Source organism: Neolamprologus brichardi, chromosome 14 (genome assembly GCF_056152115.1).
Source record: "Neolamprologus brichardi isolate AB-2024 chromosome 14, ASM5615211v1, whole genome shotgun sequence".
NCBI lineage: Eukaryota > Metazoa > Chordata > Actinopteri > Cichliformes > Cichlidae > Neolamprologus > Neolamprologus brichardi.
Window position 1 is genome coordinate 18,308,016 of NC_142117.1, and position 20,274 is coordinate 18,328,289.

Consider the following 20,274-nt stretch of genomic DNA (forward strand, 5'->3'; position numbering starts at 1 on the left):
CAAATACTGTTTGTAGTGTTTGTGTTACATTTCTACTTTCCTAAAATAACATCAAGTTCTTTTTAACAAATTCTTATGAAATATTTGACTTTTTTTTTTTTTTTAACATCCTAGGTGTCTTCGCCATGGCATGTAGTAAGTAGAAGCTGAATATCAGAATAACACACATCTGCACATCTATACATTTCTAACAATAAATAGAAACAAGCCAAAATATTTCTGTTTTAACTTATTCAAAATGTTTTGTTATATTTGGAATATTAGTGAACATCTTTAATACTTACAATACTACCTGTGAGGCACTGCAGTAATATTATAATCCAGTAGTAGTTCATTCTATCTCCCATGAAAACAGAAAAAACAGATTAAACACATGAAGATCTTATATACTTTAAATAATGCTAGTATTGTTGTAGTATAGTTGTAGTATTTGTATTATTTTTCTGTATAACCAAACAATGTAAATAAGTCAGTACTCAACTTTTTATGCAGTTGTTGACCTAATGTGTTTCATCTTGTCTTCATGGGAGTTTACACTTCAAAATAATGGTGAACATATTTTACACTTTAAATACGACTTATTACTGCAGTGCCTCACAAGTAGTATTATATCAGAATTTAATTATTTTACTAGTTTAATTATTTATTATTGTTGGCTAATCCTCTAGGTTTTTTTAAAAAAATTATTATAATCTGGTGAAGTGAGGCTGAGTGATTTTTGTGGCACACAGTGCTTGATGCAGAATGACCACAAAATGAGAAAAAAAAAAAATCTAAACACTAGAGAACAAATTGGAATTAACAAGTTGTATAAACCAAGGTGTTGAGCAAGAGGTAAATACAGCAGGGATCAATCAGACAACAGGATGCAGGTGAGGAAACTTATGTTTCTTATGTAGACATGTCAGGAACGTTACGACATGAAAACGGAATAACCAGACTGAACAGATAGGCATTATATATATATATATATATATATATATATATATATATATATATATATATATATATATATATATATATATATATATATATATATATACATTATATTATATTTTGAACACTGTTTGTACTATTTGTGTTGCATTGGTATATCAGCCTGTGAATGTTAAAAAGTATGACATTAAATGTCTGGACCTATTCGTTTGGTTACATAATAGGGAAGATGGCCAGGCCAATGTGTGCTAGAGCGCCCATGAGTAAGTAAAAAGTGAATGACAATACACCACATATTTGTGCGTTTTTTTTTTTTTGTTTTGTTTTGTTTTTTTTAAAAAAGGACTAAGTTGTTAACTTTTTTGAAATATTAGATGTGCAATACTGTATGCAAACAGCTGCAATATTTGCTTGGATAACCTTTGTAATGGGCTGTGTCCCAAAGTGAAGGCTTTTATCTGATAACCTCAGTCTGTTTAAGATTGATTTATACATTTTAAAGCAGTGTTGTTCAGACTGTTGTAATCATTCACCCTGATTTTTTTTTTGTAAATATAGTGTGTATGGATGCTGCTCCATTTCCTGCTCCATCCGCTATTAGTAAGTAAAAGCTGAGTGACAACACACATCTACACACATACACATTTCTGAGAATAAAAAAAAGAAACCAACATATTTGTATTTGAACTTATTTGAAATGTTAAATGTCAAACATTAACTACACAGTTGCTGCAGTATTTGTTTTGACAGTTGTTGTAATTGGCTGATTCCTTAGTCGGCAATTAAAGATGTGCAAGCTTTTACAGTGGCTTGCAAAAGTATTCGGCCCCCTTGAACTTTTCCACATTTTGTCACATTACAGCCATAAACATGAATCAATTTTATTGGAATTCCACGTGAAAGACCAATACAAAGTGGTGCACACGTGAGAAGTGGAACGAAAATCATACATGATTCCAAACTAAATAACTGAAAAGTGGGGTGTGAGTAATTATTCAGCCCTCTGAGTCAATACTTTGTAGAACCACCTTTTGATGCAATTACAGCTGCCAGTCTTTTAGGGTATGTCTCTACCAGCTTTGCACATCTAGAGACTGAAATTCTTGCCCATTCTACTTTGCAAAACAGCTCCAGCTCAGTCAGATTAGATGGACAGCGTTTGTGAACAGCAGTTTTCAGATCTTGCCACAGATTCTCGATTGGATTTAGACACCAGACAGGTCAGGGATAAAGTTATTGAGAAATTTAAAGCAGGCTTAGGCTACAAAAAGATTTCCCAAGCCTTGAACATCCCACGGAGCACTGTTCAAGTGATCATTCAGAAATGGAAGGAGTATGGCACAACTGTAAACCTACCAAGACAAGGCCGTCCACCTAAACTCACAGGCCGAACAAGGAGAGCGCTGATCAGAAATGCAGCCAAGAGGCCCATAGTGACTCTGGACAAGCTGCAGAGAAGAATGGGCAAGAATTTCAGTCTCTAGATGTGCAAAGCTGGTAGAGACATACCCTAAAAGACTGGCAGCTGGAATTGCAGCAAAAGGTGGTTCTACAAAGTATTGACTCAGGAGGCTGAATAATTACGCACACCCCACTTTTCAGTTATTTATTTGTAAAAAATGTTTGGAATCATGTATGATTTTCGTTCCACTTCTCACATGTACACCAGTTTGTATTGGGCTTTCACGTGGAATTCCAATAAAATTGATTCATGTTTGTGGCTGTAATGTGACAAAATGTGGAAAAGTTCAAGGGGGGCGAATACTTTTGCAAGCCACTGTACTTATAGTACAATTTATGACAAGCTGCAAGTCACGATAATGACCTCAGAAGCTTAACTTGACTTACTGATCTAAACAGCAAATAAAATGTCTAACTTTCACAACATTTTCATACAAGCATCATAATCTAGCTGCGATTCCTTCCATGTGAAACATATTTTTCTGAATTTGTAAATAATTAGAAAATCTAACTTATTAAAATGTGGCCCTATTAAAACTGTGACAGATACCATCCCTTTGTGAGATTCAGAGAAGGCCGTATGTCTATGTTTGGCTCCTTCAACAAAGCAGTGATTTCTTCTTCACTGCACAAAAGAGTAAAAACAATGAAAGAGATCATTTAATAAGTCAATGTGTCCAAAATTTGAATGTTTAAATGTAGGTGATGTTTATCAGCATTTAGATTTAAATACAGTTTAAATATTGTAGTAATGTTTTAACTTGCTGTGAGACTTAGTATGATGTGGAGACATCACATGTTAACATGAAATATTAACCTGATTTTCTCATGGTAATTTGCTTTCCTTAAAGATAAAGACCGATGAATGTGAATAAAAGGACAGAAAATCTGAGTCATGTTCAGATTATCTAAAAGCAAAAAGTGAGATTGACTTTAAAATATTTGTTCCAAGAAATCAAGATTCTAATTAGAAAGGTTACAATGATATACACTTAAATACTTTTATACTATTTGTTTTGTATTTGTATATCAACAAATCAGCAATTTAGTGTTCCTTAGTACATTTCATAAGAATCTGCTAACTTTTTTTTGTGTGTGTGTGTTAAATTCTTTCTTTTTTACATTATAGTGTTTAACTCCATCTCCATGGCGAAGTGTGACAGAACTACCAAGGGTAAATAGAACCTAAATGACACATTTAAACATCTATGTAAATGTGTAGATGTACATGTGGAAAAAAAACCCACCATGTTCTTTTTTTCTTTTTCTTTTTTAAAAATTATTTCACATGTGAAATATGCAGTACTTTATGTATAAGACCATTATTACTGCCGGTTATAATGGGCTGTATCTTGTATCTATCGTGTGTGTGTGTGTGTGTGTGTGTGTGTGTGTGTGTGTGTGTGTGTGTGTGTGTGTGTGTGTGTGTGTGTGTGTGTGTGTGTGTAATGTCTTCATCAGTGTAATGTCTTCATCTCATGCCATCCTCTTTTGTTTTATGATTTTAACCTTGTGATGTAGAGTCTATCTCTCGAGGAGTTGTACATGACATGGGTAAGTAAAACACATTTCTATTCATACGGTAGTAATCACATAGTGTGGTCCTCCATGTGTGTATGTGTATAAGTAACATATGTATGTAGAGAGAGTACGTAGTCTCAAAAGGGTTGCAAATGCGTATTGATGTACAGATGTACGCATTTTGAAATTAGTTTTAGGTGAGGTCAGATTGCTTCGTATTTGTGTGTGAATTCAAGCTGGTGTGAGTCTTCAAAAGTCACACCCAAGTCAATGTACACACTTGTGTGGTTTAGGCTTATGGATCAATCCTTTTGAACACATTTTTCTTCATACATATGCATCAGTTAGAGGAGCAAGCAAGCAATAAAAAGAGTAAATACAGAAAAACCAAATTTTAATAAATGTAAGAATCCATGTTTTGTACTTGTAATTTAGGCATTTCTGTGAATACACAAACGGTTAGACACAGAGGAAATTATGTGAGCTGTTACATGTAGGAGTTGGTATGGTGGTCTGGAGCATCATGTATATCAAGGTTTGTTTGTGCCTCTGGAAATTATTATTTTCTTAATGTGTGTGAACCCATCAGTTATAATTGCAGGGTTAGAATAAAATAAGGAAAAAAGCATGTATATTCTTGGTAGACATGAAGGGAATTTAACATCGAGTGGAAGTGACTGTACAATGTTTAGTTCAGTTGCTTAGATAATGAGATCCAGATCTCAATAAATCAGATCAAAACAATTTAATTCATTGGCCATATATTTTCTCTGTTAAGCATGTGAACTGCATACTGTACATCATAATTTATCAAGCTTTCAACTCACTTACTTTCAGATGGTATTCATTAATAATTGATGGCGTGTTATTGCCAGCTTTTATTTTTCTTTAATAAGTTCACACTGTTGAAAACCTTTTATTTGTGATGATGATCTCAAATAAATGTTTATTTGTTGCATAGTTTACAAGAAGGTGGTTTATGCACTGGTTTATAGAGTTCTGTCTTCTTATCTAACACCATAATCGGGTCTAGTTTTTATTTCATTTTTGGTTTTCCAGTTGCTGCCCCCGAACAGCCACCCAGAGACCCTTTGCTACACTTAGTCTCCCTGCAGGGGGCGTCTGGCTGCTGGCTGCTTGATCCAGCTCTGGCTACTGCACTGGGAAAGACCAACGAGAAGGTGGAAAAGTCAAAGCCTAAAAAGGTGGACTTTTTTCAGTTTCAATAATAACAAACAAAATGATAATGTTAGTTATTGTAAGTCAGATGCTTCATGCTCATGTTCCATGATTTGAACAGAAACACATGATGTAATTTAAAAACACAACAAAAAACAAATGACAATGAAGTCAAACTAAATGTAGGCCTTGAAAATAAACATCTGTATATCAGAAGCTAAAACACTGGTGGTAATCACACGTCTAGACAGAAATTCCTTTGGGATTACATCAGGAACAGCATCCAGTGTAATAATCTGCCAAATCAAATATGCAGAGCTACACAACTTGGTGACCCCTTGTGACTAGTAAGCAACCAGAAATAACTAATACTACTGGTTGTAGAAAGTAAAATCATGTAGGATTTTTTTTTTCTTTTTCTTTTTTTCTTTGTGTGTCCTCTCTGTTTTATTTTATTGTCTTTGATTTGGTGAATTAGGCCAACAGTGAAGTGTGGGCCACCATTCTGGCTCTGATCTGGCTTCATGGTTTCAAGATGGATGCAAAGGACGAGTGGGAGCTTCTGGCTATGAAGGCTGCCTCATGGCTCCGTGCTCAGAATGGTAGTAGCAATGACAATAACATGCTTTAAAAAATTGTTTTTAAAGCTTCAATCTACTTTCTCTTCCCTCCATACATTCATTGCTTTAATGTCTGTGTTGTGTTTTCAGCACCGTGTGTGACAGAGTGTGTGGATGCTGGAAATGTCCTGTTGGGTTGCAGTGTGAAGAAAGAAGCTCTGGGTCTATGAGGGTTTTCTGAAAGTGGATTGGTGAACAGAAGCATTTCTACTTACACCATACTGGATTTGACTTGGTGTTGCTTTGTGAAATCTAACATTTTATAATTGTTATAAAAACAGAACTGTTCTTTGACTATAAAATGTTATTTTATATTTGAGACAAATTTGACTTTAATGTTCAGAATGATCTGAAAACCCATAATACACTGTAAAGATTAGACATCTACTGTGTATGCATGTGTCCATTCTTTTTCTCTCCCACTAGATCCCACCCCCTGCACGCACAAACACATCCTCCAACCACACACACCCATATTTTGCTCCATTGCGGTTTATTTCACACCTCAAACATTTAGTAAACAATTAAGCAAATACAAGTAATCTGCAATAAATTAATGGTAGTAGAAAATAAACTTCTAACTCTTTTACGCTACGTCTGCACCTACACGGGTATTTTTGAAAACGCAGCTGTTTCGTCCACACGTAAACGGCGTTTCGAATCACCAAAAATGGAGTTTTTTGTTTGTTTTTTTTTAAACTCATTTTTTGCGTTTACGTGTGGACGAGAAATACAGAGTTGGTCGCGCAACGTCAAAGGTGCCTTTTTCACGTCACGCACTAGATGGTGATAATGTGCATACTTGGTTACTTTTGACTTGTTTCATTTGTTGTTTCAAATGAGAATTTTAGATTTGGATAAACTAAACAACTGCAAACTGTGATTATCAGTTTGAAAAAAAAATGCATGTTATTTGGATGTTCATCCTGATAGGACGTTCAGGAACACCCAAGCATCCCAACTCATCAGCAGTACATACACTAACAGTGTTTTGAACAATTTAATAAGTGCTTTTTATTATTCTGTGGAGTTGAGGATGGCAAACAAATTTCTTAGTTATTGGTGCGAGGTGACAGTGCTAAACATCACATCAACATGCTGTCCAAAATACAGACAAACGTCTGGAAATCAACTCACAAAAAAGTCCAGATGAGGATTCAGTTTCTCTTACTTGATCTGAAAAGTGATCCTTTATAAAACGGCTCAGGTACCTTATCCCTTTGCAGCTTGTCTAATGTGGCTTCAATACTTTTGAGACATACCTAGACTACTATCACAATAATTAGGTTTTTTTTATGACTTAATTTGGTACAGAAGTTGTTCTCTATTTGCTTGCTTGTCCTACCAAACACATCATCCAAGAAATAAAGCAGAAGAATATTGACCTTTCAGATTTCTTATTTAAATATCTACCAACACAAAAAGTATTCACAAGTTTAATTCATTTTTCCTCATTAGCTATACTGTATAATTTCAATTATACAAAGTAAATCTTAAGAATTTACTGCATACATAATCATTCTGTGGTAATGACTGCTCATCACATCTGCCTTGGACTTTCAATCTGTAAAATCTGATAGAAATGAAAGCTGGGATATGCATGGGAGTCACTTTATGGAGCTGTTTACCTCATCCCTTATTTCACTAGAGAAACAAACATGACAAAACACCCTAAACACACTGTGGATATGCAATGTGAATAACATTTTTAAAATGTAACAAAATAGGAAAAGGTAATAAAGGCTTAAATGCGGGAATACAAACATATTGTGTCAGGTGGATCATTATTAATGTAAGTACTATCTATCCATCTGGTTCAACCTAACACAGCACATGAAAAATCTACCAGAAACACTTAATCCTGTTGGTTAAATGTTATTGTTACATCCAATCACCTTTTGCCCTCGTCATGAAAGAGAGCTGCTCTCTCTGTATTCCATGTTTGCCACACCTGAACAGCAATCTGCTCATTTGTGTACATGCATATCTAGCTCCAGCAGCAACACTGGGCTCTGTGTTTTGTGGTTGCAGGATTATTGCTGGTCAGTGTGAGCTTGACGTCATCTTGGAAAGTGATGGTTAACATGTGGAATCTGTCCTACTGTGGTCAGACTTGCTTGTATGTTAGTGGAAGATTAGCATAGTTCTTTGCCATTTTACTTATGTGAGTTTGCTCCTGTTTTGTGGACAGCCAGAGAGATTAGGCACTGTGTTTGTGTTTTTGCATGTTTTTGTTTCTTTGCTAGTAAAAACATTTCCACACACATGGAAGTAAATGAGGGCCATGGTTTATCTGACTCTTCTTATAATGGATGTACTTTTTGACATGTTGACATGAAGAAAGAAAAAACTTGCGAGATCCCAACGTAAGACATGGAAACATGTGCATAGTGCTTCCTGTTGCAGGACTGACCCCCAACGTCACAGCCACAGGTGTCAAACCTGCTCTTTAGGCTTAACAGCTTTAAATCATTTAGTTAAAAAAGTATCAGCCCTCTGAGATGTCACTAGTTCCTGCCTAACTGGCTTCAGGGGTATTTCAGCAGACACATATGGGTTACACAAACAAAGTTCAACAGCTTCAAATTTCATTTGGGGCTGGAGGTTAAACTGGCCTTAAAACTTTTTTTTAACATTTATTTTTAAGCTATGTTTTTCCAGACATCTTTTTGACGTACATATTTATGACGTAGTTTTAAAAAAAAAAATTATGTTGACAACAGGAAATGTCATATTAAAATTAAATTATCTGGCTTCCCCTCTTTCCTGAAAAAACTCCCCCAAAAAACAAATTCCTGTTTCTGTGTAGCTAATGCAAATATAAATACAGAGACTGTATTGTGAGATAACATGAAAGTTGTTTTTTCAGTCGAATAGAAAGCAAATGTGTGCTTTTCACTTTTTAAAGAACAGCATGTAAGTTCAACATACCAGGACATAAAAAAAATCATCTGATCAGTTTTAAATTAAGTAAATACAGCCTAAGATGATAAACAACACATCAGATATTACTCTGTGTTATTATTTATTTTATAAAAACTAAACCAAAATGCAGAAGAAAACTAGGTACACTGTTTCCTCTGTTATATAGGAAATAACAGCGTAAGAAGCAGCCAGGTTCTGCTAATGCACTTGATTACAGCCAGTGTCTTTTCTGATCATCAGATAATCTTAGGGAACATGTTGTTGCTGCCTGTCAGTCTGTGAATGGTTACAGAACAATTTTATATTTCAAGTCAGTTTTTCTACAGTGAGAAAAGATATTGACACATGGAAAGCAAGACAGCAGCCAATCTCTCTAGGAGTGGACATCCCAAAAATTCACAAAGGAGGCTTAGACTGTCCAAACTGCATCTCACCAAACCAAAAGACTTCTGGATCAGACTGCATCATATTACTAAAATGCATCATTGCACTTCATGAAATGCAGTAAGGACTGGGAAAGCCTCCGTTTTCCCAGTCCTCACTGCTACGCAAAAATGCTTTTTTTTAAAATTATCCACTTTGGAGAGCGTTTTCAAAAAGCTCAGTTTTCCTTGACCACAAAAGGTGTCTCAGTGTGGACGGAAGGCCAGAATGGAGAGTGGACATGGCCACAAACTATTTTCATAGCACTCTGTCTTATAGTTCTCAGAGGTAACACCATTTACCACTTGGATGTTAGTACTTTGTACGAGCTAGAGTTGTTAGCCCCAAGCTCCAACCTGCAGGCCCCAGATGTCTGACCTCTAACACTTGCTGCCACATGTCCATTCACGGCCTTTGTGTGGTAGCAGTAACAGGAGTAGTAGCAATGGTAGTTGTACTAGTATTGTGCAACACACATGCAAGCAGGCTGTCATACTCCTAATTGAAATTTAGAAATTTTGATAAGTAAAATGTCATCATAAAAAGAGTTTAAAGCTCAATTTGGCATAGACACAGACTTTATTAATCACCCAGCAGGGACATTCACAGTTACAGCAGTACATGGGTCAGGAAGAGAAAGTGAATCAGAAATATAATATAAAAATAAACAAATTACAAAAATAGTGCACAAATTTAAAATTAGCCAAACAACCTATACAAGAGTAATTACTACTTATCTATAAATGACTGTTATATATAACAAATACACTCCATGTCAGTATAAAGCTGAGTGTCATTCCTGATCAGTTGATGCAAGACTTATAAATTAAAGCTGTCTGCAAATAATAAGCAACCAGTTCGTTCAAAAAGTAGCACAAACAAAGAAATGACTCAAAATTTATAACTGGAACTCATCTGATATTCCAGCAGACAATAATTAAAAGTTTTTTCTGCCTCCATAGATTAAGAATTTTATGTTTAATTATTTTACAAGACCTGTGACTTCAAAGTATGTGCATTCAAATTTCGGAACAGGCTCAACATTGTTGTTTTTTATTGGATTTTACTTTGCTGCTTTACTTTGAGCAGTCTGGTTTTCTTTTCTTTTTTGTTTTTTTACATTTTGTCTTGTGAGTGTGTATTTTTCTAAAGAAATCTGCATCAGTTTGATTTCATTAACACAAACTTTGTATGCAGTTTACAACAGAGGTAAAGTGATCTAAACACACCAGAATCAAACAGCTAGGAACACAACTAAATGTACTAAAGAACAAACCAAAAAATCAAACTTGATATTTAAATAGCACAGCAAGAAAGTCAAAACTATGATCTTGGGTAAACTATCCCAGGTTTATGGCATGTCTAAAATCTGTCACAAATAATTCTATTTTCAGTTCAGTTTAATTATATAGTGCCAAATCACAACAACACTTGCCTCAAGGTGTTTGTAATTTAAGGTAAAGAACCTACAATAATACAAACTATTAAAAATAATGACATCCAAAATAGTTTTCCTGTGAAACACAACAGTAGCTCGAAGAGAGTATTTACACACTGGATATGTTGGGTCATTCATCTGTTTCCTCAGGAATTTCATCTCAGTGTGACCAGGGAGATGCAGTATATCCTGTTTGTGATTGACTTATATGCAATCATTGCTGCTGTTGATGTCAATGCAAAGCACTGTAACCCAAAACACAAATGTGAATTTAAAATGATAAAAAACAAATAACAGAATGCCTTTTGTTTTTAGTTTGCATACATTCTTTCTAAGGAACATGAAGTGAACATAAAGTTACAAGTTTCTGCTTTCAAACTAGAAACAGTTTCAGTAGATTTACCTGCTTTAGTAGAGCAAATGTTGTTTTTCAGACCTGGCAATTGAAGAAAGGTGAGATTTAAAAACATTTGGGTGCTTATACCTGACCTAATCTTAATCAAAACAGCAGCTTACGTTGACAGATGAATGGCAGTTTTTCATGGCAGTTTGCATCCAGCCACTTGATTTTTTTTGCCTCATTAACTGAAATGATCTTTCCACAGTGTTGTTTAAGGAGTTCACAGGAAAACTGTTGTTCCACTGAGAATATAAAACCTTTGACCCTGAAATCCATTTCCATTCAGGATTTTTGCCAAAACTGGATCGTTCCAGGCCAACCCACACCCCTGTGTGTGACTCTGTTTTATTTTGCAGCAGATTTTTAACTTTAACACCGACTGCGTCATTGAAGATTTCAACCAAGGAGGAATTCTCTTGCCGACAGTGCTCCAATGCATCAATCCAAGTTTTGTTTACTGAGTGGAACTGCAGATCTGAACACAGAAAAGGTAGGTTAAGGTTTTTGCAACACAGATTTTAGGATGTGGTGACACAAAACAATCTTCTGCCTCACTGCTGCAAATGCAAAGCTCTGAGGACTCTTCTATTTTACAATGAAAAGATCACAATTTTAGTTTTCTACATTGGACATTCAATTAAAAAAAATCTGGTTCAATGCAGGTAAATATACATCATTTTACAATGACTATAATTTTATTTTAGCATGTACAAAGTCTCATGTCTACGTTATTCTTTTATTTGGTCATTTGCATTTTTTCTTCTGACTAGTCTAGTGCTACATTTCTCCTGGAGGCACATCTTATGTTGAGTCATATTTCAACGATAAACAACAGTCAGCAGTGATTTTTTTAATTACAGAGTAATTTCTATTTTGGGTGTGTGGTAAAGCTCTAAGTTGAAAAAGTTCTAAAAACTGCTTCAAACGCAGTAAGATGGTTTCATTTTGTTGAATAAAACTTACCCGTGTCATTGCAGATACTGCCTGGGTGTTCTTGAGTGCAGTTAAATTCCATCCTTACCTTCCCATTAGGTTCCAATGAGATACATATTTTCTCTCTGTAAGAAAAAATAATTACCTGTAATGTACACTATGTAGGATTCTTAAGATTACATTAATAGCAGAATGTATGCAAGACATATTTACCCTGGTGTAAAGGTAATACACATGTCATTAGTGAGATTTATGTCACAATGATTTCCACTGACAGCTGGAGTGGATGTGTTGCAGTGAGCAGTGTCAGGTTTTATGTTGGTCAGTTTTATGTTGGATCCTTGGAAACCATATGTAAGAACACACAGCATGCAGACATCTTCTTTTATGTCTTTTTTTTTTTAAACTATGGGCATTTATTAGAGATAAGAACTAAAATGTGGTTTGGAGAGCTTACCTCCGTTTACCTTCAAAGACAAACAGCTAGTTTTGTTCATATTAGAGCTGTTCCCAGGCATACAGTAATCCAATGTCTGACCCACAACCATCAGTGTGTCAGGCTTGCTGGTTTGACAACATTGAAGTGTCCAGTTCCAACTGTCAACTATGCAGTTAGCAGGGCAATCTATGTTTGGATTTTCTGAGGAACAGCTGGACAGCTGGACTGTTGATCACACAAAAACTGTATTTAGTTTCCTTGTATATATATATATTACCATAGGTGTTTTGCTTTCCCTTTCCCTTTTATTTTATCAATAAATTAGAGAAAATGATATGCAGTAAAAAATAAATTGTTTGAAAAAAAGTAAAAATAAGAAATGCAGGAACAAATGTATAAAATAAATAATAGACAAGCACGAACTTTACAAGAAACATGCATTTTAAAGCTTCAGAGGGATTGCGCTAAACCAAATAACGTTTTCTTAAAATGAAAATAGTGCATTTACTAGAGCAGAGAATAGGTTCTTCAGTGTGAATTGCTACAATTATTGGGTTTGATAATTGTTATTTTGATAAAATAATGTTTTAAGGTTTCTAACTATGACCAATCAGTTAGTAATATACCCAGCAGGAGTGATAGATAGATCAGTCTTGCCATGACCTGTAAACATGACCAGAAAAATACAGGAAAGTTATGGAAAAAACATACACAGCACATTCACGTAGAAAAGTTAAAGTACTTCCACCCTTTGCCCATGTGTTAATGTAACTGTGAAAATTACATATCCAAGGTGCAAAACTAGAGTTAGGGTACAATCTAGGCATTCAAATAGAAATACAAATAGAAACACATTATATACTGTACACTTGTTTCATGATACAGAAACACTTCATAATGATTACTTGGATTCTAGTACTTAGTGTCGAAACAGTTTGTCCATTAATCATAAAATCATCATAGCCAGAAGTTTTGGGTACAGTAGTTTATTTAAATAAACATATATAAACTACTGTAATAATGATTCAATTCTCTTAAGACTGGTAGCTGGTATAGAAAACGAATAGCTCCTTTAATCAAACACATTGCTTAGACCTACCAAACCAAATGTTCCTTTTTCTTTTTAAACTAAATGAGTAAGTTTATTTTTAAAGATCAGTCACATATAACCAAATTTCTATATTTGTGTTCTTCAGACATATCTTGTACTTACCCCATTAAGATTTTTTAGTTGTTGTGATATAAATGCAGGCAGAGAAATGTGATGTTGTTTTATAGAGATCCACAGGTGTACAGATGTCACCTGTTTTGACTAAAGAAACACACCCACAAATGCTTATTTGGCTTCCTCTTCTTTCTTTTTTTAAGAATCCCCTAAGGCCCTGTGGATATGCAGTGTGGTTAACATTTGTAATATAATAATATAGTCTGATATAGTAAGGGGGAAAACAAACATTCTAATAAATGAATCCAAATAAACTCTGTCAGGTTATTCTGTGCAACTTTAACAACAGATTAGCTATTGTATGCCCATCCTCTGATCTAAAAGAAGATACATAATTTGATTATAAAACTAAATCTAATCTGTATCACTGTGGGGGTGACGTTCCACCGAGACATCCCATTGGAGTCTAACCACCAAATACCTCCATCTAAATTCTGTACATCAATACATTATGCTTGCTTCTCTTCTTCATGAAATCAAGGGTGCTTCTGTTATTACTCTCTCAATAAATGTTGTATTGAGAGAGACAGTCATTCTTATGTGTTTACTGTATGCTTTACATGATGCTTGCAATGGGTTCCACTGAAATGTAGACATTTAGCTCTGATGGTTTCTGTAATATAACACCATATACCTGTCTGGCTATAGTCCTTTATTTATCCAGGTAAAAAATCTCATTGAGATTAAAAATCTCATTTCCAAGAAAGACCTGGCATCATGGCAACAAAAGTCACATACCACATAGGTATATAACATTTAAAACAAATACAATATCCCATACCAACATGTGTAAAATATACAATAACAGATCAAATTAAGAGTACATTAAAAACAATCACACTGAGTAAAAGAGCTGTTCTCTCGTTCCTTTAAGACAGACGTAAACTCTCCCAAGGTAACCAATTCTGATAATTTCAGTTTCTTCTGCAGATTATTCCAGGAAGCAGGGGCAGAGTATTTAAAAGCCTTTTCCCCCAATTCTGTTCTGATTTTTTGGGACAATCAATTGTATGATATTGTGCGAATGAAGGCTGTATTGGTTGTGGTTTTTACACATATAAACACATAAATAAGATGGAACCAGCCCAAGGAGAGATTTATAGATAAAGATCAACCAATGGGAGAGTCTGCGAATATGCAAAGATGGACATTTAGCAGCAGCATACAAAGAACAATGATGTACACGATTTCCATAGCCAGTAATAAAACGTAAAGCACAATGGTACACAGTATCCAACCTCTTTAGGTAGTGGGCAGGTGCATTCATAAAAATCAGGTCACCATAATCCAATAAAGGTAAAAAGGTTGCACGAATCAAATGTTTTCTCACTTGGAGGGAGAAACAGAATTGGTTTCTAAAAAAGTAACCTAGTTTTAGTTTTAACTTCGACACAAGCCTTTGAATGTGAGTCTTAAATGACAAATTCTGATCTATAATGATCCCTAGGTACTTGTAAGATTTGAACATTTCAATTTCAGTTCCTTGAATTGTTTTAATCTTAGGAGACATAGCTAACAACTCTTTGCCATTTGAGAATAACATGAACTTGGATTTCTCTGGATTTAACACCAACTTAAGTTGAGTTAAATGGGACTGAACGACATCAAAGGCAGACTGCAGAAATTGCAGGGTTTGTGCTACTGAAGGGGATGAACAATAAATAATTGTATCATCTGCATAAAGATGAAATGCTGCATTTGACAAATTATCACAAAGCTTGTTTATGTAAAGAGAAAATACCAATGGCCCTAATATGGAGCCCTGCGGAACTCCTTTGGATACTGGGAGAAAAGAGGAAGAAGACCCAGCAGCATGGACACACTGTTTTCTTGCTGACAAGTAATTTGAAAACCAACTTACAGCATTTACAGATAGACCAATATTGTTTAGTCTATTTAATAAAATAACATGGTCAACTGTATCAAAAGCCTTCGACAAGTCAAGAAAAAGAGCAGCACAGTATTTTTTGCAGTCCATTGAATCAACGGTGTCATTAACCACTTTAATAGCAGCAGTTATTGTGCTGTGTTGTTTTCTGAATCCTGACTGATGTTGGGGAAAGAACTGAATTTTTGTCCAAAAAGTCTTTCAGTTGTTCACTAATGAACTTTTCTAGAACTTTTGCTCGAACACACAATTTAGATATGGGCCTGTAGTTATTAACATCAGAAGGATCACCTCCTTTCAGCAAAGGGAGAACATAGGCAGATTTCCATATTACAGGGAGCTCACTGTTCGAGAGGCTAAGATTAAAAATTTAAGTTATTGGTTCTGCTATAAAATCTGCAGCCAACTTAAGAAAATAGGGCTCAAGTTGATCTGGTCCTGCAGATTTATTTAGATCCAACAGATTTAAAGCCCTGTGGACCTCAAAAACATTTAGCGGAGAAACCATACCAGCTTTGCAGTGAAGTCAATTTCTTTGCTACAGTTTACAAAATAGCAAAGGCTGGAACCATTTATGCAGCATGTTTTGTTGTTGTTGTTTTTTAATATTTCTTGATAGTGGGTCAGATTTATTTATAATTGTCTCAGAGTATGCAACAAATCTAAACAAGCATATTTTACTATTGTTTTTTTCAGCTGCTCTTTAAAATCATCCTTAAAAACTGATAACAGGAAACTCATACTGGAATTAGTTCACAGTGTTATACTTCCCTTTTTTACCCTATGTAAGTATGTATGTAAATCGAGATTCAGAGACCTTACAGTGAGAAAGTGTGTTCAGTCAAATGGGAAACAAATATGTGGTTATCAGTTTTCATGACAAGCAAACAAATATATTGAGTCACAGCCACAATATGAAAAAGCTTGTATTTTTAGTATTATGTTTACAGGAAGTGTTGTTGAATCACTAGTTAATCTGCCACCACCTGCATGTATACTTGTAGAATTAATTTAGTGCTTTAGATTTCACATCATGACTCATTTTTGATGTTTTCAAATGTGATTTAAAAAGTTCACTTGCGTACTTATCTACCAGTACTGCAGACATAAAGCTGGGTAAGGTGGATAGCACACATTTACCTTATCTCTATGCCACATTATCCCTTGCGAAGTATAATTTTCATTCAGAAAAGTAATCTCTATATTTAAGTTGTGTTTTTAATTCATATAAGGAAACATTCCTCCTTAAAAGTTAGTAGCTATATAATTTTCAGTTCATTTCCTTTTAATCTTTGCTGTATAAAGGTACTTTATATTGACCTGATCTGTCACGGTTACTGCAGTAGAAAGTCAACATTTTCTCTGTTTAAAATAGTCTCCCTTCCTCTGATGACTGTTTACTAATCTTATTCCATGAGATAATGAAAGGAAGGAGGAAGAGGATGTGGTTTATTGATAGTCTGACACTTGAATGAATCACTAACAGTTGATTTGCCACTGTGTTTACACATCTAGAGAGGAGCTACATAAACATACACATGGCGACTCTCTAGTTAACCCTGTAAAGGCAAGTGTATCATGAGTTTTTGGGATAACTAATATAAATAACTTTGTATTGAAAACAATAAATATTTATGTGAAAATATATTAAAGACAAATCTAATTGAAGTAGAACTGCTGAAGGAAACATGAAGTAAATTCTATCTATTTGTGACTGTATGCGCAGTGATGTGAATTCTTTATGTTTGTAATTTTTACTATTTAAATTTTCTTCGCTCTTGCTAAATTTCTTTCTGCAGTTAAATTCTAAATTGTGGACATTCACTTTCTAACCTTTTGTAAAATAGTAAAGGTAGAAGTCTGAGTATTGTTTAGTATAAGTGTCATGATCAATAGGGGAGCTACTGTTAAAAAGAGGAACTGATAGGATTTGACCTACATGGCTACTCGGGTTTCTTCTTATCAGGGTTAGCAGGGAACTGGACTGTTAGGTTTTGTAATGTTGATTGTCATTTATGCTTAGAAATATCTACTTATATATGCTTAGAGTTTTATAATTAGTTTTAGATTGGTAGAGGTGTATAATCGATTGTGTAGTGATAGGATGTGTGATCCTTAATAGTCTGCAAAGGCTTGGTGTGCATTCCAGAGTGTTCTGGAATCCACACCTACATCCTGGGAGCATGGGAAAAGGTCGTACCTTGTTTTATTGTTTTACGGTAGGATATACGTAGCTATATCTGTTTTAGTCTAAGTGCCTTTTGTTTAGATAAACTGCTGGACTTTCCAGACCAGTAGGTTTAGGGAAGTCATTTATGGGGTCATACTCTGACCCCCCCACCACACACACACACACACACACACACACACACACACACACACACACACACACAGTATTCTTTGTTCACATGTTTACCTATGTAAGATGTTATATGTTAATGACCCTATGCATATTCATGTAACCACAATAAAAGGAGTGCTATGGGGAACCTGGCTGAGAGTCTGACGGAGGTCAAGTGGTGGAACGACACTTGGCTCCAGGCAGGTCTCCCTCATGCATGAGTAACATGAAGAACTTTGCCTACTTCGTGTCTTGCTTTGTTGTGTAATTATATTATATTGTCTTCAACATTCCAGCGAATAGGTTTAAGCTACAAACCTATCAGGACAATTTCAAGGTAGTTAGTACTGGGCACCCACATTGGCTCCAGAACCCTGCATTATCTAATCTGTAAAACTCATAAGATCAGGGATTAGGACCCTCTTTTTATGAGAGAGTTGAAAATAATTTTCCTGTATATGAGTTTTTGGGCCTAACAATCAACACTTTACACATGTTACTTTCAGTTACAACAAAGTAACTAAAAGTAGCTTTAAGACACAGAAGAAAAAGAGTATATCTCGTTTTTCACTTAAATTTATTAGGTGAAATCAATTAAAAAATAGTTATTGTTATTGTTTGCACTGTGTTGTACAGAGGATGAAAAATGCCATTTTGACATAATGTCAGTTTTACATGACTGGAATCAAGTGATAATTATAATAGAACTGCAATTAATCACAATAATAAACTAAATAGCTGTAACGTGAAAAAACCTACAAAGGATTATAACATATTCAGGTCATACACATCCCTTCCTATACATCTTCTGTAATGTCTAAAACAAATAGACAATAATTTGGATATTAAACGTCTGAAGGTTTTACAGACGGTGACAGGACTACTTCCTAGTGAAAAAAGTTTTTATATTATGGTACAAGCAGGTCATTAATGTGATTGGTTAAAAAGTTGGGGAGAAGCTGTGTTTTAGGCTTGGCTCTCCCTAATCTGGCTCCTGGCTAATCTTACATTCCACTCCAATCAGACATCATTTGCCAGTGAAGAGAGAAAACAGAAAAAACTCAAACTCCTCCCAAATAATTTAATAATGGTCTGCCTGGGGGTGTATCTATCTGTTCAAACAACTGAATAAAAGGTGAAAGTCTTTTCCCATTCAACTGCATCTGAGTTGTTTCATTTAAAATTCATTGTGGTAATGTACAGAATGAAAATGAGAAACAAAGTTGTCTCTGTCCAAATATTTATGGACCTAACTGTAGGTCATTCAATCACAAATTTTCCTGGCAGACGCTTTTGCTCATATATTCACCCTTTTCTCAAAGATTTTCCCCTTTAACCTAAAAGTTATGAGTTCTTTCTCAGATCTTCAGACACACCCCATGCCCAGTGCCTGACTTTCCTTTCCTTCACCACCCCTAATAAGCTCTCATAAGCCAGTAAACAATGTAGAGTTATCTCAAAAAGCAACATATTTGAGGTGCCCTGAACAACAATCAACACAGAGACAAAGGGAGAAAAAGACACCACCCCTGCCTAGCACCTCTCACCAAGGCCAACTCAAGAGTGGAACAGAGTCTAACTCCTGGAAAGGAGTTAGACTCTGTTCTGCAGGAAACTGCTTCCAGAGCTTGAGTTATGCTTTGAGGTGAGCCCAGTTGGTGGCTTTCTGTCAGGAAAAGCAAGGCAAGCGACTGCCTTGTCAAATCTTCAAATAGACGCACATTAAAATGTACCAAAGTAAAGCAATCTCTCTCCTTTAATCTCAGAAGCGCTGTCATAGGCTTCTTACCTATCTATCAATATATGCACCCAGCCTTTACTTTACTACCATCTTATGGCCGCAGTCAGCTATAGCCACTGAAAGCTGTCATTTCAATCTTGCAGAACGTTTTTTCTGTCTCTCAGGGTGTGTCTTTTTTTAACACTTACTACTGTTGGTCAAGAATCCAGCAACTTCTTTTTGGTGATTTGCACATGTGCATTTTGGATGAATGCAGTGTGCGAGGCAAGCTGGCGTTGGTCTGCTTTTACTGCTCTATGATTCGTATGGAGACACAGCTGGCATTAGAAAATAAACCTAGCTTTAGTAATTTAGTATTGTAGGTGATAGGCTGGCAAAGGTAGTTTAGAAGAAGAAAAGTATGTGATGTAGTTTGAAAATGCTCTTAATAACTCCTTTATTACGTTAGCAAGGAAAGCTGTAACCATGATGGAGAGGGCACAACAGCACTGACCACACCTGGTCAAGTAAATCAGGCAAGTTGAGCAGGTTCATGATCAGAAGTACTTTCAGATTAGCATCTATGAGAATCTCTGAATGTAATATGTTTAACCAGGTTTTAATCACCACAGTTGATACTGACTTTTGTTAAGGCCACATGTTTATTCAATTAAAGAATAATATTTTACAGTTCATCAATCAGGAAGGATTGCAGAAAGATATTCATGTAGTGTAAATACAGATAGCACAAACTGTATGTTTTAATCTGATCTCTTCTTGCCTTTCTCTAACAGTCACACACCAGTTCAGGCTCTTTCCCCATTA

At 35.3% G+C, this 20,274-nt stretch overlaps 1 protein-coding gene across 1 annotated transcript in view; it reads left to right on the top strand.

Moving 5' to 3' along the window:
* Positions 1-6,096, top strand: part of LOC102783050 (von Willebrand factor A domain-containing protein 5A-like) — a 29,575-nt gene extending 23,479 nt beyond the window's left edge. Inside the window, exons 15-22 of the mRNA XM_087850936.1 lie at positions 115-135; positions 1,161-1,199; positions 1,495-1,536; positions 3,527-3,571; positions 3,919-3,951; positions 4,978-5,123; positions 5,576-5,699; positions 5,808-6,096. Coding sequence (XP_087707062.1) covers positions 115-135; positions 1,161-1,199; positions 1,495-1,536; positions 3,527-3,571; positions 3,919-3,951; positions 4,978-5,123; positions 5,576-5,699; positions 5,808-5,887 — 530 coding nt within the window. The 3' untranslated portion in view covers positions 5,888-6,096. The remainder of the gene's footprint in view (positions 1-114; positions 136-1,160; positions 1,200-1,494; positions 1,537-3,526; positions 3,572-3,918; positions 3,952-4,977; positions 5,124-5,575; positions 5,700-5,807) is intronic.
* Positions 6,097-20,274: the final 14,178 nt, after the last annotated feature.